The sequence below is a fragment of the Typopeltis vanoorti genome, chromosome 5 (genome assembly GCF_054136105.1).
Source record: "Typopeltis vanoorti isolate ZY-2024b chromosome 5, IOZ_Tvanoo_1.0, whole genome shotgun sequence".
Classification (NCBI taxonomy): Eukaryota; Metazoa; Arthropoda; class Arachnida; order Uropygi; family Thelyphonidae; genus Typopeltis; species Typopeltis vanoorti.
In genome coordinates this window covers 17809029-17835643 of record NC_143553.1, presented here as the reverse complement: position 1 = coordinate 17835643, position 26615 = coordinate 17809029, and the positions used below count along the sequence as shown (strand labels likewise).

General features: G+C 34.9%; 1 protein-coding gene across 1 annotated transcript in view; it reads right to left on the bottom strand.

Annotated features, from left to right (window-relative positions):
• Positions 1 to 26615, bottom strand: part of Ranbp16 (Ran-binding protein 16) — a 1020902-nt gene that overhangs the window by 797699 nt on the left and 196588 nt on the right. Inside the window, exon 6 of the mRNA XM_090392964.1 lies at positions 22570 to 22644. Within this exon, the coding sequence (XP_090249090.1) occupies positions 22570 to 22644 (75 nt within the window). The remainder of the gene's footprint in view (positions 1 to 22569; positions 22645 to 26615) is intronic.

Genomic DNA, 26615 nt, shown 5'->3' with positions numbered 1-26615 from the left:
GTCGATCTGTTACTTATCTAGGGGTGCTTAAGGGTCAAAGCTGTGTAACTGAGAGCAGACCTCCACATATCCTTTAAAGGAATGCGGAGAACTGACCAGGTCTTTTGACCTAATGTAAAATCCTCACCTTCTCATGGTGCACCCTGTTGGGTATCTACCTGGATACTGAACGAACGAGGATGAGCTGGCAATTTGGGATTTAGCCGACCAAATTGTATTCTTATTGGTTAAACCAAAATAAAAAAATGATGGTACAACATGACAAAATTTCATGCTGGGTGGGGTGTCGCCAGGTTAAACAAGGCCCCCACTGTTTTCGCCAGGGAACCAGGGCGAAACACGAAAAGTCAGCTATAGGAACAAATCTGAAAACACACCCTAACTCAACATCACCAGAGTTAAAGATCGGTACTCTCAACATAAGAAGCCTGAATGGCAAAGAAATGGAACTAGAGGAGGAATTAGATAAGTACCAGATCAACATAATAGGGGTGAGTGAAACAAAAAAGACAAAAACTGGTGAGATCATTCTGAGCAATAAATACAAAACAATGACAATCAAGGAAAAGTAGGAGTAACTATAGTATTCAACACAAAATACGAGGCTAATCTTCTTGAACGGAAGTCAGTCTCAAATAATGCAGCAAATATGAGAATGGGGCACTGGACAATGAGACTTATTTGTGCCTATGGTCCCACAGAAGGTTCTACTAAGGTAGAAGTGGAGGAATTTTTTGAGGCGTTAGAAAAAGCAACTGACACAATGAAAAATGAAAAGTTGGTCCTTGTTGGTGATCTAAATAGCAGAGTAGGAAATGATTGTGAGACATACAAAAATATTTTGGGAAAATTTGGAGAAAAGTGCAAAGTTAATAATAATGGCAAATATTTGTTGGATTTCTGCTCAGGACATGGACTGGTTATTACCAACATCATGTTCCAACATAAAAATGTTCACAAACTGACATGGAGAGAAGAGGCAAGGAATAAGAAAAGACTCATTGACTATGTTATTGTTGATAGTGATGTTTTCTCCCTGGTGCAGGACATCAGTGTACAGAGGATTTGAAATTGGAAGTGATCACTATTTAGTCTTGAGCAGGATAAAATTGAATTTCGTATTGAATAGAGTAACATGTAAGAAAGTTTTAAAGCGAATAAAAGTTGAGCAGCTCTCAGATGTGAACTGTAGACTAAAATACACAAAGATTATTGAAGAAAAAATGAAAGAGTTTGCGAACACGAATCAAACCTTGGAGATTCAGTGGCAAGCCTTGAAGAAAGCCCTCATTGATTTAGCTAGAGAGGCATGTGGTGAAGTTGTCTGCAAGGATAGAAAAATTAGAACTCCATGGTGGACACAGGAAGTTAAAGAGGCAGTGAAGGAAAACAAGAAAGCCTATCAAGAGTTCCTGGCAAATAAGTCAGCTTGTGCTCTTAGATAATACAAAGACAAAAGCAAGAATGTTAAACACTGCGTAAAACTAGCTAAACAAAAGTCATGGGAGGACTTTGGCAAGAATTGAAAATAAATATCAAGAAGGTGGCAAAATATTCTGGAGGTTGTTGAAGAAGCTTAGGAATGGAGGAAAGAGTGCTGTAAAAGGAGTTAGAGATGATAAAGGTGACATGAAAACGGAGAGAAAAAGATATCCTTGAAGTATGGAGTAATTACTTTGAAAAAGTGCTAAATGAAACAAGCAGTGCTGACAGCACAGTGGTAAAAAACACTGACCAGGCATGCAGTCAGGAATACATATCCATACTTGAAGTAGAAAAACGTCATCAGAGGCTTGAAATGTGGAAAGGCAGCAGGAGGAGATGATATTCAACTAGAAATGCTAAAGTATGGTGGTATAGAAGTCTTACAGTGGCTGCACTGCATAGTTCAGAAAGCCTGGACAGAGCGACGAATTCCTGATGATTGGAGTAAAGCTCTCATAGTACCCATATATAAAAAAGGGAAATAAAACTCAATGTTCCTGGCAACATCTATGCAAGTATACTTGAGAAAAGGTTGTGAAGAATTGTGGAAGAAAAGCTTGGTTTAGAACAAGCTGGATTCAGGCCAAATAGAGGCTGTCAGCATCAGATCTTCACTTTACGACAAATAGTCGAGAAAGAATGGGAATATAACAGAGATCTCTATTTAAGTTTTGTCGATTTGAAAAAGAAATATGACAAGGTGCCAAGAGAGAAGCTATTCAACACGCTACAGTTATATGGTCTCCATGGGGCATTATATCAAGCAATACTTAGTCTTTATTTGAGTTGTAAGTCAGCAGTTAGAATTGAAATAAGTACAGGAAGATGGTTTAATGTTAAATCTGGTGTGAGACAAGGATGTACATTATCCCCTCTGTTATTCATTATCTATATGGATCACATTATGAAGGAACGTGGTATTAAACATGACATCAAAATTGGAGATGTTAATTTCAGCTCTTTGCTTTATGCAGATGATGTTATACTTCTAAATAAACCCGCTACAAGTCTGCAAAATTCTCTGACTAAATTGAATAACTGTTGTAATAGATATGGTATGAAGGTCAGCAATAAAAAGACAAAGACAATGAAAATAGGCAGAATTATTGAAAATGTCAACTGTGTTGTGAATGGAGAACCTGTGGAACAAATAAAACATTTCAGCTATTTAGGCACGATTTTTACTGAAGATGGTAAATTAAATATAGAAATAGACAACAGAATCAGCAAAGCTGGTATGGTGGGAAGTCAAATGAATAAATTCATATGGAATAAGAGAGAAATTAGTCAGAACACTAAATTAGCTGTATACAAGACAGTGTTCAAACCAGTTTTAACTTATCGATTTGAGAGCTGGATCAGAAGTAAAACATATGACCAAAGACTATAGACCGCATATATTAGAGTCCTGAGAAAGATTATAAGCATGAACAGATGGCATCAATGGCAATATCATATTAAAAACGAGGATATTAGGAAAGAACTTGACATTGTCAGCATCCAGGAATGCGTTAGCAGAGCTAATCTCAGGTGGTATGGTCACCTTGAACAGAATGGGCAAAGAAAGATTAGTAAAACAAGTGTTCTCTGCCAGGTTGGCAGCAAAACGACCCAGAGGAATACCAAGATATAGGTGGATTGATACGGTACAAAGTGCCTTGGATGATAGAAATATAAGATCTGATTATGTTGGAGTCTTGACAAGTAACAGACTGATTTGGAGGAAAATTGTAGATAGGAAGTTAGTAATAATGTAATTTTTTTCATGTAGTACTATCATATCCTGTACACCCCCTTGAGGGTACATGGCAGGAATTTGATGATGATGATGATAGTAGTTATCTAATTCCTCAGCTAGCTCCATTTCTTTGCTATTTAGGCTTCTTATGTTGATAATACGATCTTTAACTCTGGTGATGTTGAGTTGGGGTGTGCTTTCAGATTTGTTCCAGTACCTGACTTTTCGCTGATCACCCTGGTTCCCTGGCAAAAACAACGGGGCCCTTGTTTAACCAGGCGATATCCCAACCGGCATGAAATTTTGTCACGTTGTACCATCATTTTCTATATTGGTTCATAATTATTTGGTGACCATATCTGCTCTGTTTAGTTTTGGACAGAGAACTTTCCTCGTCACTTCTCATTAAAGTGCAACAAAAGAAGGATAAATTTTTGGTATTCTTCTGAGAGTGGAGGGAGAATGAGCTCACATTCTTCTTATAGAATGAAGTTAGCAATTTATTTTGGTTTCGATGTTTCATTCTGGATAAATGTATATCGCTCAATATGAGAAAATCCCTCAACAAGCCTTGGTCAGCATTACATGAAGACAATGACTTTAGTTCATGTGTGTCACTGACAATTTTCTTCAAATTCTGCTAAGTTCTCTTGTAGAAACTGTCTATACATTATATAAACAAAGTGGATATTAGATCCAACATCATTTCAAAATCGAATGTTTGTAGAAACTCTGAAAATTTTATAAAACTGACCTGAGAGCTTACAAGAATACAATCCTTGGTAATGGAGTTGCCTTAGCTTGCACTACTAAAAAGTGCATGAATGCTGCCCAAGCGTCCATATATTCACCTTTCATTAGTGCAGTTTTTTAAGACTTCACTAGCCTGACAGCTGTTTCAAACTAGGTGGTTCTCTTCAGAGACAAGGCAGAAACTTTCAGAGAGCAAAAACTTTCATTCAGTACTAAGGAAATCAAATGTCAGAGAAATCTATTTTTCATAAGTGAACTCTCAGTCGATGCATAAAAGTAATTACTAAAAAAAAAAAAGATTCCATTCGGCTTCATTTCAGCAATGGAAAATTACATAGGTAAAGTGGATATTCGATCCAACATTATTTCAAGGCCAAATTATTATTATTATTATTATTACCTAACACCTAAGGAGTCCAAAGACTCACTGAGGGAGGGCACCGATTGTACAACTTTCTGTCTCCATTTACAATAAACTGCAACTACACCAATGCCATCTATCGCCCACCACCACTAGTATTTTCAGACACTCACAAGATTTAGAAACGAATTGTATATAGAAACTAAGGAAGTTTTGTAAATTGACCTGAGAGCTTACTAGATATCTCATAATATACTTTTATGACATACTTATCTCATAAGCTCACAGGTCAATTGTACAAAACTTTCCTAGTTCCTACAAACATTTGACTTAGAAATAATGTTGGATCTAATATCCACCTTGCCTATGTAATTTAAAATCATCAAAATGAAGCCGTATGGTTTTTAATTACTTTTATGTACCTACTGAGAGTTCACTTACAAAAAATACATTCTTCTGATATTTGTTTTCCTTAGTACTGAATGAGGGTTCTTGCTCTCTTAAGGTTTCTGCCTGGTCTCTGAAGAGAACCAGCCAGTTTAAAACAGCTGTCAGGCCAATGAAACCTTAAAAAATGCACTAATAAAAGGCGTATATATAGATGCTTGGGCAGCACTCATGTCTTTTAAGTAGTGCAAGCTAAGGCAACTCCCTATGCTAAAGATTTTATTCTTGTAAGCTCTCAGGTCAATTTTATGAAACTTTCATAGTTTCTAAAATAATTCGGCTTGGAAATAACTTTGGATCTAATATCCACTTTTCCTGTGTAATTTTACACTGCCAAAATGAAGCCATATGGCTCTTTTTTTATAATTTTTAGTAGCTGTCTATACATGTTCTGATGCAACTTTTTTATTGAAATCAAGGATTTCTTCTTCAAAGAGGCCTTCATTATGTGGCTTGACAAGCTCCTCCTGACATTAACTCAAGAACTTGTCTAAGGCCAAGATTTGCTCTAAGCTGCCACTTGCTCAGTTTCTTTTGGTTTTTGCTCAGTCAGTATGAGCCCTTCAAAACTAGACACAACTTGGGATCACAAATTTTTCTATGAAAATGAAAATTTCTGGCTTACATTTTCCCCACACTTTCATTTATAACATCTCTGGCATTATATCTTCCAAGCTGTTTTAACTTCAGCTTGTCTTCTTCATCAGTCCACAAAAAAACATTTTTCAGATGTGAACTTATATGTGAATTTTAATGATGTGGTGTTCAGGTAATTTTTTTTTTTTTCCCTGAATCCTAGAAAATTCTCAAAGTTATAAATAAACGTATTATCAACACACAGGTTTTAAATCAGAAGATATTGCTCTACTCCTGGTATAAAATAATTCACAAACAAATCTTAAAACATTTCATGAGTCATACAGACCTTTCAATTACAGTTCATAAAATTTATAGGAATTGAGACAATCATATTCTATAATACTCAACTTTCACTGTCCATCCACCTTAAAATTTCTTAACATCGTTCATACTAGCACAAAGGTGGAACCTGTTAAATGGCTCCATCTTTGGAATTAAGTTTTGACATTCTCTGGCATGGAATGCCCAAATTTAAACTTAAATTCACTCTTTATGACCTGCTGTGGCTCAAAATTTGCTAGCTTATTTTGAAAAAATTCATTTGCTGCTGCTGCTACTGTTCTCCAAATTCTGATAACCAATCTAACCTTTTCTCCTATATGTCTGAGTCGAAAGAACAGAACAGTGAGATTGTCCTTAGGAACTTCAACATGCACAGCTCTCAGAATGGTTTCTGTTCTAAAATTCCACTTATTAACCTGGCAGAGATATTCTTTGTCATCAAGCCTGCTATAAGCCACTGTTCACAAGCTTGCCAGAATATCCAATAATCCTCTACAATCTCCCCACATCCTTGATCGCTGCTTAATTTTCCAAATACACTGCAGATATCAACACTCTTCTCAGCACTTCAACACCATAATCTCATCTGAGTAGTCTATTCTGCACAATGATGATCACTTGTCCTCTTTGGCACTAAACTAAAAGGACCTGTGTGATTTCTACTCTTCCTCTCCATGTTATGACTACAGTTTTCGCAGTTCTTGTGACATACGTTCCATCTGAATAAATGAACTACATCTCCTGGAATAAAGGCATTCGTTCCACCAAACAGTCCTGACCACTATCCAAATCTCGGCTTTTTCAACATTGTTTGTTAACTGTGCCAGCACAGTTAACAAACAATTCTACATATTGCAAGTCACTTGACTCCAGCATCGAATTAAGCCCACAAAGGCAGCACATAAATTGCTGCTAAACGATCACTGGTCGATCCAAATATTTGAAAGGGCCAAGTGCAAAAAAAATTGCCTTAAGCTCAAATGAGAGGTCCGTTACTAAGGCCACTGAGCAACTGCTGCTGATTCATGCTTCCACCCCTCTCTCTCAACCAGATGGTAGTTGTTCATTTCTTATATAGGATTAAGATGAAGAATGTTTTAATTTTTTAATCATCTATTTTAATTGCTAAAGGGCCAATCAGATTTGTCTCTGGTTAGTCATCTCTTTGAAACACTATTATTGATCTCAGATTCAAGTATTAACTAAATTCAAAGAAACTTAATCACTATCAATTATAGCTAGTCAATAATTACTTCAAGTCTATTTAAAATAATAAATCAAATTATTTACAGTAATTATATATACAACTCAATTTGTGAGAATATAAAATAAGTCATTATATGATGAATTATAAATATTAGTCACTCTCACACTTTCTCACAACTTAAATTGTATAAACAAATGAATATAAATGCCCATTGAGCTCAACTGAATTTAACTCATAATAAAACATATAGGCCAAGATATAACATCATTCTAATCCACCAAACTATATTCTGAACAACTTCAAGTAAACCTTCAACAATTCTGAGTGAACTAAACAGAGCAGATAAATTATGATGATTGTCTGTTCTGCATTCTTAGTTCAAAGTAGTAGTAACTATTCATTCCATCTTTAACGTGAGAGGAGAATTTTACTGAAAAAACATAAGTCCTACCCTCCCATACATACCACTTCCAATACAATGTAGAATACGAGTTCTTGCATAATATAATGGAAGTACATATATTAGTTCCTTCCATTCCAATCGGCAATAACAGTAGAAATTATCAAGCTTTTCTTTATTTCATCAATTAAAACAGATTTCTGTAAGAAGTAGCTTGAAAATCTCCATTTCATTCCTTAAATTTAATGAAAAATTTGGATCCAAATTATTCCATGCTTCAATTTACCTCTCTCGACATTATGCCTTCCTTCTCAGCCCTCTAGCTGTTATTCTTCTCAGTGCTCACATTACTAGTTAAAGAAACTGTTGGACACCATGTGGATTGCAGTCACATCCAAGTTCCTTGCTCTGTGCTAAGCAATACTGCTGTCAACATGTACCTCTGTCTAGAGGTAAATATCTTTGAAAAGCATTACTGAAATAGTATTACTCCACATTTATGTTCAATATTTTCTTGCGCTATGCATGCATATAAAAATACTCCATGGACTATAGAAAAATAGTTTCAGAATTAATCTCTTCTGATGAATTCCACCTTTAATAGTAATAACAGTAAGTACTAATAATACGTATGTTCACTCTTGGACTTCTTATATTGTCAATAGTTTGAACTTGTGCTCCTGAACTAACACCTATCCTGTATGATGTTACAATCTTTCATACTCAACTGACATCCATCATGCAGCATGAAAATAAGTCTAGATTCAACCAATTCCAAACAACAAGGATATAGGATATGGTCAGAACTGCATTATAGCATTATCTCATTGCACTCATCTCATCTCAGTTCTATCAAAAATAATGGAGAAAGTCAACAATCACATTTTTCACCACCAATTTGGATTCTGCAACTTTAGTAGACCTTGCAACATCATCCATCCATGGAAAAGATTGGAAAACAAACTTGTATGGTTGCTCTAGATATTTCCAAGGCACTGACTGTGTCTTGCACAAAGGCCTACTTACCAAATATGGCCTACCATACACAATGTCCAAATGGGCTGCCAATTTCCTGTCTGGTCATTCAGTCATTCGCTTCATGTCATGATGGATACCTTCCTTTCTTCAGATTTCTCTTGACTAATTGAAACATATGTATATCGTTATATTGTTAACCTTTTACAAATCACAAATCCGCCCAGCTATCGAATACTGTTCTCACATTTGGAATGGGGTTCCTAAAAGCTTCCTCAAAATACTTGACTCAATACAGAGGAGAGCAATTGTAATAATGGGGGGTTTGCTATTATATTTATTATTTGTATAGCTCTTTGATTTCTCTTTATGGATCTTATTATTTATATATTTATATGCTTATATATATATTTATACGTTTAATGCAACTTGATGTCATGTACCTCTAACTATTCTTCCTTATCTCTCCTTGGCATATCTTTAATATCTCCTTACGCTAAACTGCTTTCCGCACTTGCGTTCTTATTCTTCAAACACCAGAAAATTTATTTGATTAAAAGCTGCGCCACTGACGTTCATTTTCTATTAACAAGAAGTATAAATTGCATCCAGTAGTTTTCCATTTTTACCTTCAGAATATCCCTAATTTATTTAGTATCTGCAGTCGTGGTCTACTATCTATCCTTTACTATCCCTCCTCCTGCTAATAGGCTCTAATATTTTTTCGGAACAGAGCATCAAATAAATAATTAAGAATCAGGTGACACTTATTTAATATTTAAACAACAAAATTTAATTCACATAAGACATATTTACAGTAATAGAAAAAAAAAAACATCTCCATTCAAATCTGCATAAATATTAGTTAGGTTCCTGCATTTTACTCACACAAATCATATCACATATTTAACTAATTTTCTTAATATAACATAAATCATTTATACTGAGCAATGGTACTTATTACTTAATTGTTAACTCTTATTCATCGAACACATAGACCAGTGCTTCCCAAACTTCTGGATGTCTGGATGTCCTTTGCAAAAATTAAAATATTTCACGGCCCCCCCTCGAAAAAAAATTAATAGAGATATATTATTATAATATTTATTGTATTTATATTCAATACAAAACAAATACAGCGAATATTGCAAAATTCAAATGCATATATTACATTTTTTGCCTCTTGCTGTTTGGTTCTGAAGACGATACGGTCTGTTCTGGTAAAATATGAAATACTCTCCTTTTTTTTTTAGTCTGTTTCTGCTTCTTCTGATTGTTCGCGGGATTTTTTTTTTATTTTTTATCAACCACTTATCCATCTCAGGGTTAAATTTTTTAACGTAGAATAGATCAAATAATATCACCACTTACCGATACTGGCACACCACAGACTGATAACATGAAATTAGTAAATATTACCTGAATAAGGGAATCCCCGGACCAGGAACATTTTTCACTTTTGTGACTTTTTTCCTTTTACGGTAATTAAGCCTAACGCGAAACAGACAGCAAAGGCAGTCTGTTTATTAAAACGTGCATATGATTGGTGTGGTATTAACAAAAGATCGTGCAACCGAAAGATAAAAGCATAGCTGACAATTGAGTTGAAATGCTAACTCTCTTCAACCGAATTCCATATGTGAAACTGCCATAACATTCATTATATATATATATATATTACTTAGTTTTAACACTTTTACAAATTTTAACACGTTCGGTTGAATTTTATTGCTGCCTTGGGAAATCGAACTCACATACATCTAATTAATAACAATAGTTTTTAGTTAGATACTGTGTTTGCCCATGCAACATATGGTTTTGTTTCAGTCTATACAGCATAGTTTCTGTATGAGGGGACATGTGATTCGTTAATTAGTGTGTTTTTATCCCAGTTGTCTCTAATTGCACTATTTGTTGAGAAATATATTACACAGACTCCTCATACCTTATTCAATGGCATAATAGAAGTACTTATTTTTATTGCCTCTGTAGTATAGTGGCTCTTAGGGAGGGCGTGTTGTTTACCACTGCAAGTGAGTTACTATATCCCCACATGAACTTGTTTAAGCTTTTTTTCATGTGTGAAGTATATGTGAAACTTTTATTGGTAACAGAAAACTAGCTCGGATGACAGTGATAATATAAAACGAGTTTTGATATATATATAAAGTCAATATCAACAGTCCCTGATTACGAACGCGTTATGAAAGGGACAGAAAGATTTGGAACTTCCCAGGAGAACATTCGAAGTAAATACAATTAACCACTGCTTTGAAATGAAACATATGAATAAGCAATATTTACTAATATTCGTTAAGCGCTGAAATACGCAGGAAGCAAAGTTTGTGAACCAACACCAATGTGTGAATTTTTCCATTAAAATATAAAAAATAATAAAAAAGAAATAATAAAAGTTAAATACGTTTGTTTTAAAATAAAAAAAATATACTTAGTCTTAAAACATTTTAAATTTGTTTTCATTATTTCACGGCCCCCTCAACAAAACCTACGGCCCCCAAGGGGGCCGCGGCCCACAGTTTGGGAAGCGCTGACATAGACAATATCTTTTACATACAAATTACTCCTTCCTTTCTATGCTGGGAATATTCTATAGGCAAATTTCTTCCAAATGGCAAACAGTTATACTTTGACTTATTACATATACAAATTCCTGACAATTATTTACTTTCTAATCTTCAACTGTTAATTATGCCTATTTAGGTCAGCCTCCACTTAACAGTCCACTAATAAAAGTTCTCCTAAAAACTCAAAGGAAAATTGGAAAAACAGATACACTCACTTTGGTGGCGACTACCCTCTATGGATCTGGCTTCACACTGGCGTTCTGTTCGTGTTTTTTTTTTCCATGTCAGGTTTTCTTTCCCTCTTTACGCCGCCAATAGATTTACTGGCATCTCTTGGGACGCTGTACTCACCACACTTCAGACGAAGATTATCGGCTTGTGGAATGCATGCATGCGCATTGGACTAACGGAGCAATTTCTTCCCTCTGGTTAACAGCTCCTGGCGAAGCCTCGTCAATTCATCATCAACTATCAGCTTTGCCTGGTGGATCAGCTCCCATCATCTTTCTTTTAGATCACTGGCATGATTTCTCCTGAAGTCGCGTTCCCGATCTCTGACGGATAACTGCCGACAACTTCATGATGACTGCTCGACGACCTCTGGATCACCGATGAAAATTTCTGGAACCGAGGTTGCAATCTTTTTGCCAACGCCTTTTATTCAGTCACTTGTGAATCCTTGCACGGAGATATGTCACCCCCGAACATTTTGGTGAAATCCCTTGATCCTTTTCTCAGACTGACCCTTCCTTTGTTTTTCTCCAACACTCCCTAAATCCTATTCGTTCTGGCAGCAGACATTCGTTTGAAGCTTTTGTCGGTTCACCTAGCACTGACCTTGAGCGTTTCCATGTAGAACACACACAAAATTTGACGTCCTTACAAAGAGCTAAAAATATACTGTTTACTAGTGGCAAGGTATTGCCTTAATACTACACCTTCTAGAATATTCCCTTATTTGGCAGAGAGCATATACAATTCCCATTGGGATTATTTATACTTAAACATCTATGTACAAGTTACAATTCTTACTAAGCTTGATCTTGGTAAAATTTATGTAAAAATTTTTAGACTTTTTGGAGCTACATAAATATTTTTACACAATTAGACTGATAAATGATCCATCTCTTATTAACTCACTCACTCCACTTTCACATACACGTTTAGTCTCTGCAATTTGTATATTCTATAGATATTTTCATGGAAAATGCTCATCTGAAACAGCATCAATAATTCCTCCACCCTGTACTAAACCCATTGAAACACGTACAGCCACTGCCCAACATCCCTTCACAGCACACCTTGAAACCCACAGAACAAGTTTCTTTTCCTCCTCCTTCATCCCTGCTACTGCTGAACTGTGGAACAGTCTTCTGCCTGATGTATTTCCCAAGGAATACGACATACAGGTTTTTAAATCGTATGTCAACAAGTTTCTCCTTTCCCATCCCACTACCCATATACGGTGCTAAAGTAATATAGGTTGACCAGCTAACCTCTTATATATAGACCCAACATTAAAAAAAAAAAAAGTAAAAGGAAGAATAATTATAATGAATGCTGATGGTAGTGAGGTATCTGATGCAGATGAAATAGTTGAATCACTAATGATGGGGTTTAACTGAATAAATACAGCACAAATAATTAAACAATAGATTTAATCACTCCTATATTTCATCTCATTCACTGAGACATTGTCAGGGATACAATATTAAAATTGCAAAAACATAAATTTTTGCAAACACTAAGAGGAAAAGAATTAGAATGAAAGCCTGAAAACCTATGAGGGACACCCTCTATGGGTGCTGTGTGCTAGGCTTAGCTGTGTTAGGCAGGAGGCCTAAGAATTCAAGTTTCTCAAATTTTGGGAAGTTTAATACAACTATATTTATTAAGATAAGGTCAGTTTTTTTTTAATTATATTGCTGATGCTAAAAAAATTGTTGAATCCTGTATTTTTTTGTGTTGAAGCATCATAGTTTTCTTCCCCATTTGATTCTATGCAAAGTATTCCATGGCATGGTCAGTAAGCCCTGCCTGATCATACTTATCGTGACAGACGTACTGTTAACGTTCTAGGCAGATGTTAGCATATCTCCCAGTATGACCATAATAAGATCTGCAGAAACAAGGAACTTTGTAAACACCTGAAACGGAGAGATCCTTGGGAGAGCAGATGAGGATATCCCACTTTATATAAAGGTTTGAATTCCATGCAGAGATTATACTTTTTTAGAATTCTAGTTATTTTTTTCTGAGGTGCCCTGGATATATAAGGAACAATGATAGCATTAATATAGTCAGCATGTTTAAAGTGATGCAAGCAGATAAAAGAAACAATTAATTTGATGACCTTTTGGGAATTGTTAACCAAGGGACAGAAAAGTCTGGCAATTAAAGGAGAGTTCAGCAGTAAGATCAGCTTCGATAGAATAGAAATTGATAACGAACCCACAGAAATTTCTTATAAAACTTATTTGAAAGATATGTTTCAAATTTCTGTTTCAGAGTTTTGAGGTGGTCGCAAACCCTTTCCAGAAACTCAGAATCACAAAAATATAATTTTCCACTAAAAAGGATTCCAATGTTGGAAAAGAAGCAAATTGTCTTTCACATAACCAAGCCATAACACCAGTTTTTTCTCAAATGCCTTTATTTTGGCGTACGCATCAAGAACAGTTAAAGAATTTAACTGAAAAGACAGATTTAGTTCATTTAATTTCGAAAAAATGTCTGAAAGATAGGATAGTGTTGGCAACCATGCTTCGTCAACAAGGAGTGATGCAAAATCAAAATTACGTTCATTTACAAACAATAGAACTTCGTGCCTTAAACAAAATAACCTTGTTAGTACTTTGCCAGTGGAAAGACAGCGAATTTCAGAATGAAGCAAAAGTTGTATGTAAGCTCCCCATTTCATCGCAGAGTACTGAAAATAACCTGTCATTTAATGGTGGAGCCTTAATAAAATTTGGTAGCTTTACGTTGTTGTACGAGTGTGGTCCGAAAAGTTCTTGGCCTAACAAAGAAAAATCGATTTATAATTTCAAAATTATTTTTATTTTTCAATATAATCTCCCTTAGGACTAATACATTTATTACAGCGATGCTCCAGCACCATTATCCTGTCCCTGTAGTGATTCTCAGTAAGATCTGTAAAATACCTCTCTACAGCTGCAATCACTTCTTGATTCGAAGAAAAATGCTGACCAGTGAGGAAGAGTTTTAGTTTTGGGAAGAGATAGAAGTCAGAGATAGCCAAATCTGGAGAATAGGGTGGATGTTCCACCAAATCATAGTACAGATCCCTTAATTTTCCCATTGCCAAAACACCTTTGTGGGCAGGTGCATTGTCCTGATGAAAGATGATTTTTATTTCTTCTGCAATCTTTTCTCACAAATTTTTTCGTCTAGTATAGTTAAAAGATCGGAATAATATTCCCCTGTTATTGTATTACCCTGTTCAAGATAATTAATAAACAAAATGCCTTTAGTATCCCAAAACACCAATGCCATGACCTTTCCTGCTGATGGTATCGACTTTGTCTTCTTTGGTGCAGAACAACCGGCTTCTGTCCACTGTTTTTGACTGCTGTTTGGATGCTGGTGTGTAATGGTGAATCCAAGTCTCATCCATAGTAATAAATTTTGCACAAAATCAGTTTTATTCATGTTAAAATGATCCAAGCACTGTTCAGAGATTTTCATGCGAGTGTGTTTTTGATCTGCTGTGACCAAGTGCGGCACCCATTTTCCACAAAACTTTTTCATTTACAATTCTTCATTTTTGCAAAATATATCCTACATGTTCTTTCAAAATGTCTATAGTCTCAGCAATTTCATGCACTTTGACTTGCCGGTCATCCAATACCATATTGTGCATTTGATCAATGATTTCTGCTGTTGTTACACTTTTTTGGAGGTCTTCACATGGATCATCTTCAAGACTGGTACGGCCACATTTAAACTTGGCAGCCCATTTCTTAATTGTCTAAAACAAAGGAGAAGAGTGCCCATAAACTTTTATGAACTTCGAATGAATTTCTTTTGCCAAAATTTACAAATAAAATTGTTTGTAAATTTCTTTTACAAAGAATTTTATAACTGCATGATGCTGAATTTTATCCATTTCAAGGGATACAGACACCATGTTTTATACTTCAGAGACAGCTGTATAAAACAAAGTACTTGATAGAATGACTTGCAATATCACCTGGATGCTTATGACAGATGTACCCGCTTAGAAAACAAAAATCTTGCCAATAGTGTTGCCATCTATGGTCGAGATTGGCAACTTTTCAGACCACCCTCATATAGCACAGTTTTAAATTCTGGTGGTATTCCTTTGGAGGCTAATGCTTCCCTATGTATGAAACAATGTACCCAATTCATATCCAGAGCTACTTCATTGACCATAGAAGTAATCCCAATATGCCTGCCAATAAGGGCGTGAGCTCCATCCAAACAGAATCCCATACATCTTTCCCACTGGATTCCTTTGTGTATTATGTAATTATTGAGAGTGTGAAATATTGTTTCTCCAGTTCTTCAGGATGACAAGGTTCTACAAAACAGAATAACGTCATGAATGTTGTTATCATGGCATATCTTACATAACACATTAACTGTGCATCATTTGTAACATCAGTAGCCTCGTTTATTTGTAATACATAATAAGGGCTCTTCTTAACTCTTTCAATTAACTGAGATTCTATGACACCTGCCATATCATTAATTCTGTGACCGATAGTGTCATTTGAAAGAGGATCAGATCAACATATTTTAGTAACTTGTTGCCAAACTTAGTTTTTACCACATCTTTTATAGCTGGAAGTAGTAAATTTTTCCTGATAGAATGAGCTTTCCCTGTTTTTGCTATGCACAAACTTAAGAGATAGGATGCTTCCAGTGCCTTGCTATTAATCGAACCCATGGCCAAAACTATATCTTTCCCATGATTTACTGTCCCAAAGTGTCACTGAAAAAATTTAATTGCCTTAATTTTCATATCACAATGTTTAGTTTCTAAATGTCAGAGTTTCGCAGATTTCATGCACTCATTCGACAACACTTCATAACACATAACACATTGAGGTTTCTGTTCACTTTCATCTACACACCAAGTAAACCTGAATTCCAAACATGTATTTTTGCATTTCTTTGAACTGCTTGTTTCTTCTACAGTAAGAGCATCAGATTTACTCGTCATTACAACACATGTATCACAATTAGATTTAGCATGACTTGTTTCATTTGCTTTTCTTTTCAAAGTCTAAGGCACTTTTCTATTATTAAAAAAACGATTCCAAAAAATATATAAATACTTGGGTTAACTCGCGACACACTTCGTCCAAGCACGTCTGAAGGTACACTGAGCCTTGGTTGAAGGAGGAAAACCTTCAATAATAAAAATCAATAAACAACAAACAATTGGTTGAAATGTGGATAACACGTTTACTTCAAATCTGACAAAACAACAAGAGAAGGCAGAAGTAATAAAACCATATTGTTGTTCAATTCACCCCTCTTCTATTACTTTTTTTTTTCAGAATGAGAAAAGAATGAATATTCTGCCTCTATTTGTTGGTTTTTTAAAGTATCGAATTTATTTCAATAATTTTTATTTACTTATTCAATTTTAATTTGTTTTGTTTGGATAATTCAAAAATATATATTTATTTATTTAAGTCAGCCTGCAGACCACAGGTTGAGAAACACTGAGCTATGAGATTAGTGAGATTAGTATATACACCAGCTGAGGTATTACAACAAGGTGTAATATCTCACTGTTAAATTCTCAGAGTTGGAAGTATTTTCCCTTCTTTCCACCAAGGGGGGGGGGGGCTAAAAAAAGAAGAAGATACTTTCATTGCATAAAGGATGCTCCAAGACTGAAGTAGCAAATTATCAACTAATTGGCATTTCAGGAGTGGTAGTCAAGGTACTGAAGAAGTTATTTAAGGGGAAAAGCCAGGCCAGGAATGGGTAGACATGAATGGGATACCGTATATATGTATGGAGGGCATGGGTAGGTCATGCTTGCCCCAGTAACTTACCTTTCATAACACTGAGATAGCTAAGTTGGTTAAAAGCAATGGGGATATGGTGATACTGGACTTTGCAATGGCTTTTGGCAGGATACTGCATAGAATTCTAATCAATAAACTGCAACAAATGGAGATGGATACGAAGTTGGTGAAGTGGAGGAGTGTTTGATGGAGAGATACCAGACAACAAGCTTATTCAGGAGTAGAGTAGGGTCTAAAAGAAGGCCTGTGACTAGTGGTGCGCAGCAGGACTCTACTACTATTCAGGATGCCACTACTATTCATTTGTACATTAATGATGCAGGAAATGATATGATACGAGAAGAAATTTTTAGTTGTTTGCCTATGATGTAAAACTGGTAGAGCAATAGTCGATAAAGATGTTAAAATTTTGTAGGATGATTTAAACAGACAAGCAGTATGGGCAAAGGAGAACGGATATTAGTTTAATGTGACATAAGTGTAAGGTTAGCATTTTGGGATGAAAATATTGCTAACTGTGTGCCATGCTGATAATACTTCGCTCTGGGAAATTCATAATGCCAGAGATTCAGGGTGTTGGTGAATAAGGAGTTGAAGTTTAGAAGGCATACTGCAAAAGTGGCTAAGAGTCCATCAGATTACTTGGTTACTGAAGAACACCTTGATAAGCAGAGATAAACAGTTTATTTTAAGGCCTTGAAAAGAACTCAGTTGTACCAATGCACACAGATCTGGTCATGTGGGTTTCTTGGGACTGAGAAAGAGGTAACATGAGAGGATCCAGAGGCAAGTAACCAAGATAGTAGCATGTCTACAAAATGCTATGAGGATAGGATGAAGATCTGTGGTCATAAGTATTGGTTGCTATGATGGGAAGAAAGGAGTGATATAATTGAAACATACAAATTACAGAATGAGTTTTACAGAATTAATTAAGAGGAAATTTTGCAGAACGGGGATGGAGGCATGAGAATCAACTGGATAGGCACCAAGTCCTGACACAGTACCAAAACCTGGTTTGAAAGAAAGTTCAAGGAAGAGAATGTTGAAACATCATCTGAATCTCAACAAGAATGATGGATTAGTAATTCCAAGAATCTAGAGGACCCATATGCAACCTACAGCATCCAGAACATGGGCACAAGAAAACCTTAACATGAGTCTATTATAAAACTTTATTTTTATTTATTTATTTTTTTATTATCTCTATATTATTACACTTATATGTTTAAAATTTTATTTTGTTATTTATTTATATCTGTGTATAATCATTTCTTATTTCTTATTTTTATTATTTTTTTTTCACCACAGGTCAGGCTAGGGTACATGATTAACTAAGCATTAGGTTTATCATACTTTTGTGTAGTGTAATGTAGTTTGTGTCCTGTGTATGTTTTCCTGATGATGACCTCAACACAGAGGTCAAAACTTTGGGTATTATTTTCATAATTAAAAGTAAAGTAATTACTCCAATACGCGTGTTCCTGTCAACATAAATTCTTCATAATAAATGCAGACCGCTGTGTAACCTTAAAAGAAAGAATTGCATCAAATTTTGCTACAACCTCAAAAAAAAATAACTGCAGAAACCTTGGTTAAACTGTGAATGACAAATTTTGTTAGGTTTGAAGCTACTAAGGGAGAGCATTCAGCATAAACATCCAGACAAGTGGAAGAACAACTGGTTATTACACCATTACCACAAGCTTTCCCACACATCACTCATTGTTTGACTGTTCCTGGCTTCCAAAAACATGACCTTCATTCTCCATTTCCCTCCCCCCTTATTTGGCTGACTCAATCCCCTGCAAGTTTTCCCTGTTCCACAATATGAAATTTTGGCTGATAGGGTATCGCTTTGACATGACTGAGAAGATCCAAGCAGAACTTCAGGAGACTCTCAATACAGTCATGCTTGAAAACTTCCCTGGAACCATGGAATCATCCATAAACTGCACATATGCCCAAGAGTGACTACTTCGAAAGAGATGGTGAAAACTAGGAGTTAGGATAAGTCTTTTATTATCAAACTGCCTGAACTTCTGAGTAGCACCTCGTACACTTCACTTGGTACCAAAACAAACTTATGTAATGCACAATATTTTTTATAGAAACAATCATCATCATCAAATTCCTGCCATGTACCCTCAAGGGGTGTACAGGATATATGATTATAGGAACTATTATACGTGTATAAATAAAAAACTCAAAATAAAAAAAGCAAACATTTCTTTTTAGATATTTTCTGCACCATCAAGTCAGTTACTAAATATTAGTTCTAAAGGAAAATTTCACTGAAAAAAAAAAACTTCAAACTGGTGTGCCATGCATATATTGACAAGGATATAAAATTAAGCATGCTTGACACAGAAGGATATTATGGGGGTCACGTGTCTCACCAGAAGAGGCAAAAATATTAATAAAGAGGATATTACATAAAATAAATAATAAACATGGGTGTGACAAACACTGACTACTTGCAAAGCATATAAAATATCAACAGAAATCCCTTAGTAACTGGAAAAAAGAAACACTGTATGATGAACATACTTCACACCATGTAGGTCAGGTGAAACAGGAAGCTATTTAATTGGTCTGTCTTAACCATTCCATCTTTCAAAATTTTTCTTTAAGATTTCCTTGAACACAAATGAAGTGTGATGGAGCTCCATTATGAATGAACATTTCTATTGTCCTTCACATCATAGAAGATGCTATCTATCAAGTCAAGATTTTGCAAGGAGTCACAGTACAAAGTTCTTTAAATTTGTTTGTAAAATGTATGACTTTTATCTCCAAAAATATCACACTATTTTACTATAATCACGTTAACCTCGCTTAATGTGATTAATTAACTTAATGGTCGCTAAACGAAATTGCATTAAGTGAATGCAGTGAACAATAGGAATAATTATAATTCATCCATCAGTGTAAATTTGAAAAAAAAAATATATATATAATCTATAGAGGACAACATCAAAGTTAATAAAAATCAATTACTTAAATTTTTATTTAATGTCTAAACATTTGATTGAGCTACTTTTTTTTTACAAAAAAACAAAGTAAAGATGTTTGTATCATGCTCGACTTTTTCATCTTGTCATGCAATTTGCAATAGCTGGTGATCGCTTTATCAAGATTTTGGCAGACTTCAAAGCTTCGTTCCATATCAGGATTAGTATCAAACAAAATTTCCTTAACATGCTCAATGTGATTAAAAACTAGCTCAAGTTCTATTGCAGTTAGCTTCTTAGTCATAACATTCTCTTCTTGTTCGCACTCCTTATCTTCATCTTCTTCATATGCACGCTGTTCTTGCAGTTGAAGGAGATCATTCTCACTTAATTGTTCTGAATGAGAATCAAGCAAGTTTCTAACATCTTCATTATCCAGTTCATTAAGTCCAAGTTCTTTTCCAATTGTGCTTATTTATTTTATCATGTTATCAGCTGGGTTATTAATACCAAAGAAATCATTTGCACAGTGAGATAAGACCTTCTGCTACACAGTTCCTTTATTATTGCAGCTTTCTTCATCAGTCTTCCTCTTTTCCATATCATGAGATGAATATAATAAAGCCTTATAGGTATCTAAATAAAAACAAAATGAAGGAAAAGAAAACAGGGATTGCAGGTGCACTTGCAATCATAGCTTTGAGTCACCTGCCTAGTGCAGAACGGCCACTGCCTGCTACATTGAAAAGTGCTGCCGCTCGCTGCTGACTGGAAACGAAAAATTTCGCATAAAGTAAAGAAATCGTCTTAGCTGATTAATCACTTGCTTAAAGTGAGAAATGGTATAATTTCACTCACCCACACTAACTGATTATCGTGCATATCAAATCCGCATTAAGCGAGGTTTTCCTGTACAATGTTTGCTTCTTTTTTAGGACTGTTCTTTACCTTTCTGTCCATCATAAAGTTCTGATGTTTCTATCCTTGCAGACAATTTCACTTCACATCTCTTTCTCTCTCTAGTTGAATCAACTGTTTTTTTTCCCCTCCCTTCATGCTCTTTCTTCATACTTTAATGAAACTCCAAAGCTTGGTTCATGATTTTGAATTCTATCATTTTTCCTTAAATAATATAGTTGTCTTTGAAGAAAAGACCACAATTTGAGCTTCAGAGGAATGACAGAAATGGCCAGAGACAGACCTAGATGGTAAAGATTTCATACAGGATTCAACCAATCATCTGAGGAATGAGAAAGAAATATAGTTGAGTGTACAATTCATCTGTAAAAGCTGCTCAAGTTTATTTATTGTTAAAACTTCCTTATATATGATATTCATTTTTATCCTGCTTAAAATTAAGTGATAATCACTTCCCATTTCAAACCCCTTGTATATTCTTGAGTTCCCTTAACTTGTGCAAATATACAGTGATTCCTGAATTATCTGAAGTGGGAGAATAATACTGGTTAATTCAGATAATTGAATTGATGAATAAATGAAGGTAAAATTACATGTTGCTGTAAGAGAAATCAGTTGACTCACCAACTCATTAATGAAGGGTGGGTTAATTGAAGATTCATTCATTCGAAGGTCAGATAAATTAGAGATAACTGCATTACAATCAATGATAATATAGTCACAATAACACTTATTTTCTTATTTCTTCTCTCTATGTGAATTTGTGCACATCTTTATGTTGAAATATGGTGTTGATGATGATTAGTCCATATCCTTAAGAGATATACAAAAAGTACCGACCATTTCTATTAGTGTTGCCCTTTTCTCCAAATTTTTTTTAAAACATTTGTGCAAGACTGGGATTCACACTTCCAACCCTGCTGTCTAGATCTCTAAACAAGGACAAATTTTTCCATTTTCCTTATTTCAGTTGTCTTAATGTCTCAAAAAATTCCTCCACTTTTTCTTCTAGACAAACTTCTGTGGGATCATAGATACAAATAAGTCTCACTGCCCAATTCTCCCAGATAACTACTTGAAACTGGCTTCCAATCAAGAAGTTTATTTTTGCACTGGTGTTGAATCTTATCACTACTCCTTCCATTCCCTGTTCACCATCACCCAAATATAACATCCTATATTTATTATTTAGCTGGAAATCGACCTGTTTTTGTATTCTCCATCTCACGAACACCAATTACGTCCATATGATACTCCTCTAGTTCTTCTCCCTGTCCACTTGTTTTCCTTTGACGATCTCTAATTTTGCTGACAATGGATTCCAGTACCTGACTTGCTGCTGTTTGTCCTACTTCCCTGAGAAAAACAGAAATTTTAATTTGCATCTCACCATATCTAAGTTTGATATTCAACTTTAATCTCATGTGGCATAATCCTTCATGTTCTACATTCAAATACTGAAAAATTAGCCTTGTTCCTATCCTTGTCACAGAGTAAGTCCAGCGATGTGGAACTAGATATCATCGGCTCTCATTCTTGCATCTGTCATGCACTTGCAGAGAGATGATTTTGGAGGAAAGGGGCATTTTTCACCTTGCTTTAAACATTGCATTACTATAACATAAAATAAGTAATCATAAAAAAGGGATACCAACTCCTTATAGAATCAACAAACAGCAGAGTATCAACCTTTATCTGTGTCAACAGAATGCTTTAAAAAATCTGCAATAAATAGTTATTACAGATTTTAAATATTTCTATTATATCTTAATTTAAATGAAATAAAATGTAGTTACCTCACTAATTTGATTCACTTCACATGTCAGTTGTGATAACAGTTGAACTCCAATCATACAGTATTGTACAGATCCCTATAAAGTTAGATTTCTATTAATGGTAAGAATTCAATAAATTTGAAATAACACATTTATACTCAACTTGAATAAGTATTGATAATAATCAATTGTAAAGGTCTGGAAAGGATGACTTATTTGGGGGGGGGGGTTCTTTTTTTGTTTCATTCTGTATATCAACAAGTATTCTTATCAAAAGTTTCTGTTAATAGGAGAGGGTGAAGTGTGTGGGTGGGGGGGTGGGGGGGGGAGTCAGGATTTTACTTTATAAGTAAAACATTTAATTATGTAACTTTTTATGTAGTACTATCACAAGGTCCCATACACCCTCCCTGAGGGTGTATGTCAGAAATTTGATGATGATATCATCTACTGAAGTAAAGAGCCAAGATGAATTATTTCAAATTTGATATCAGGTGTAGTCCCACTTTTCTTCATAATATGATTCATACAACTGATTAATAACAATAGAGATTGCATCATCCTTATCTTGCAATGGAATTGATTTTACATCAATTCCATTGTCCACTACCTTCTTCAAATCTAATAACTGATTTACAACTTAAGTATAAAGCACATCTTGATATGTATAACATTTCATTTACAAGGTAAACTGTATCACTATGAATAGCTTTTCTCTATACACATTTTCCAGATGTAAAATCAGGAAATTAATGAAAATCAGGTAAAGTTCATTCTAAAAATAAGGATATTATTTGATATGATGATTACACAGTACAACACAATTTTTGCTGACTTTTATTTGAGACTCGTTTTTTACTAATTTGGGTGCGCTGATTTCAAATATCAAACCCATTTTTCTCTATCACGTCAGGTTTTTCCTCTATGGCATTTTCTTTTTGCTAATGTGTAAGTTTTTGATAGTTTTAAGGAGGCAGTACTATTTAGAGGATCAAAAAAATCGATTTTTTAATATTATTTTCTGAAAGTATGTACTTTTAAAAATCTGTTCCTAACTTTTTATCAAGAAATTCAAAAAATTCCCAAAGATATAGCCTATTATTCAAAGCGGTGCGCAGATCAGAATCAGAGCGCTCACCGCTCTAGCTTGTTAGTAAACGAATAAATGCGTAAGAACCTGCAACGGCACGTACTAGCGCTTTGAATGCGAGAGAGGCCGATAATTAGATACATAACTAATTAACAATATTCATTAAAAATTACAAGAATATTTATAAAAAAATAACAATTTTACTTACACGAGTTTCAGGGAATAAATTTTTGTTTGTAGCAATTTCTGCTGTGTTCTGTTTTGGCAATCCCTTTGAATACTCCAACAGTAGTCGGCCATCATGTGAGAATCCCATCTTCCTTGGTACCGATCTTCCATAGTTTTTAAGTCTTGATGAAAGCTTTCGACTTGTTCATCGCTTACAGCACCTAAATTCTCGGGAAATCTATCAAGATGACTGTATAGGAAATGAAGCTTTATGCTCATGTTGCATCCTAGGCGCTGGAAATTTTCAAGCATTGTTTCCACTAGATCTTTGTAATTGCATGCTTTTTTGTTTCCAAGAAAATTATTCGCAACCATCGTAAATGAAGTCCAGGCCTCTTTCTCAATTTCATTCATAGAGTTGATGAAATTTGGGTCTCTCATTAAAGTTCTAATTTGTGGTCCATCAAATACACCGGCTTTAATTTTTTCATAACTAAGTCGTGGAAATTTTTCACATATGTATTGGAAACAGTCACCTTGTAAATCTAAAGCTTTAACATACTGCTTCATAAGACCTAGTCTGATGTGTAGAGGTGGAAAAATGATTTTTTCTCTGTCGATTAAAGCTTGATTTATAACATTCTGTTCTCCAACATTTAAGTATATTCTAAGAGGCCAATGTTTCTGACTCCAGTGTTGGTTTCTAGCTCGACTATCCCAGAAGCATAGAAAACACGGAAACTTTTGTATATCCTCTTTGAAAGCCAAGTAAAAAGTTCACCATTTTAAGATCAACACAGATGATCCAGTTATGGTCTGTATATTTTAATAACTTCAGAACCTTTTTAATGTCTTCATATGTTTCCTTTAAGCGGACTGAATAGCTAATAGGAATTGAGCCATATACATTCCCATTGTGTAGTAAGACACACTTGAGGCTTCTGCTTGAACTGTCGATAAATAAACGCCACTCATTTGGATGATACTGTACAACACTCATTTCAGTTAGTAAACCTGACACATTGTTACAGTAAACAAACCCACACTCGTGTTTAAAATATTGTACAAGATTACTTTCCCTGCCACGATAAAAAGTTATCGTCGTATCTTCCTCCAGTAAGTTTTTTTCATTTAATCTTGAAGCTAACAATTCCGATGGTTCCTTTGATAGGCCCAAATCTCTTACTAAGTCATTCAATTCCGCTTGAGTAAAACGTTGCAGTCCAGAACTAGAAATTAAATTTTCATTTTCAAAATCAACATCCGGGTCTTGCTCCTCAAGAACATCTGGCATATCCCGATCATGCTCGTTCTCTTTATAAAGGAAGTCCTTTATAAATTGGCACAGCTATTTCGTTGGAATGAGCAACTGGCCGAATTGCTGAGTCGAGATTTGGATACACAATTTTTTTTCTTATTCTTCTTATTATAACCAGAAGTCTGAACTAAACAAAAATAGCAATCATCCACGTGATTTTTCGGTTCACGCCAAATCATTGGAATGCCAAAAGCTAATTTTTGGTGTTTTCCCTTGCTCCACTGTCGTAAATTTTCTATACATGACTTACACACTTTATTTGGAGCCCATGAATTGTCCTGATCTGCAAGTTTTACGTCAAAGTATGCAAAGTACACTTACTTAATGAAATCAGTGATATTTGTCCTTTGACTGAGAACAGTAAAGCTGCCACAAATGTAGCAGAAGGAATCTACACTATTGACACATTTTCGAGTAGTACACATGATGTATTTTCTTCACTGCCGACTAACATGCAATTAACAAGACCAAAAAAACCAGAGACTTTATTGAAACGTTATAAGCACTCATCATACTTTCACAATCGATTAACGAGTGACTGATTTCGATCGTTCTTTGTCCGCTATGACACATATAGCATTCATTTGTTTTAGGCAGTTGTCATCGCCTACTTTTCATCACCTAAATGTATTAGGTGGTTATGGGCCTCTCTCGCATTCAAAGCACCAGTACGTGCCGTTGCAGGTTCTTACGCATTTATTCGTTTACTAACAAGCGAGAGTGGTGAGCACTCCGATTCTGATCTGCGCACCGCTTTGAATAATAGGCTATATCTTCGGGAATTTTTCGAATTTCTTGATAAAAAGTTAGGAACAGATTTTTAAAAGTACATACTTTCAGAAAATAATATTAAAAAATCGATTTTTTTGATCCTCTAAATAGTACTGCCTCCTTAAAACTATCAAAAACTTACAAATTAGCAAAAAGAAAATGCCATAGAGGAAAAACCTGACGTGATAGAGAAAAATAAGTTTGATATTTGAAATCAGGGCACCCAAATTAGTAAAAAACAAGTGTCAGATCATAATTAGCAGAAAAAAAATTTTTTTTTGTTGGCCAGTGTTATATTAAACATGCAATTGATAAGCAGATTATAACTTTAAGTTTTCCCAGAACAAAAATGAAAAATAACACACACAATTGGGAAAGAGAGAGAGAAATTGCAATTCGAGTTGATATGAACAATTTAACTAGTGATTAGTACACTAAGAGATAGGATATGAAACGACTGCTAGAAGAAGCAAGTAAAGAGTGAGAAGTGAAAATCTTAAATACATGACCTATCTACAGTGGCAAATGATTAGATGCATAGACTGCATAGTCAGCTAGAGAGAGAAGAATAGATTTGAATAAGAGAGACAGCCTACATTTCAATGCATTTGCTATCAAGAAATCTTGAGAAATTATTAATTGATTTGAGAACTTTTTTTTTTATGTTGAGCTCATACACGAGAGCTTGGTTGATCAACCTATAGTACATTAGTAGAGTAT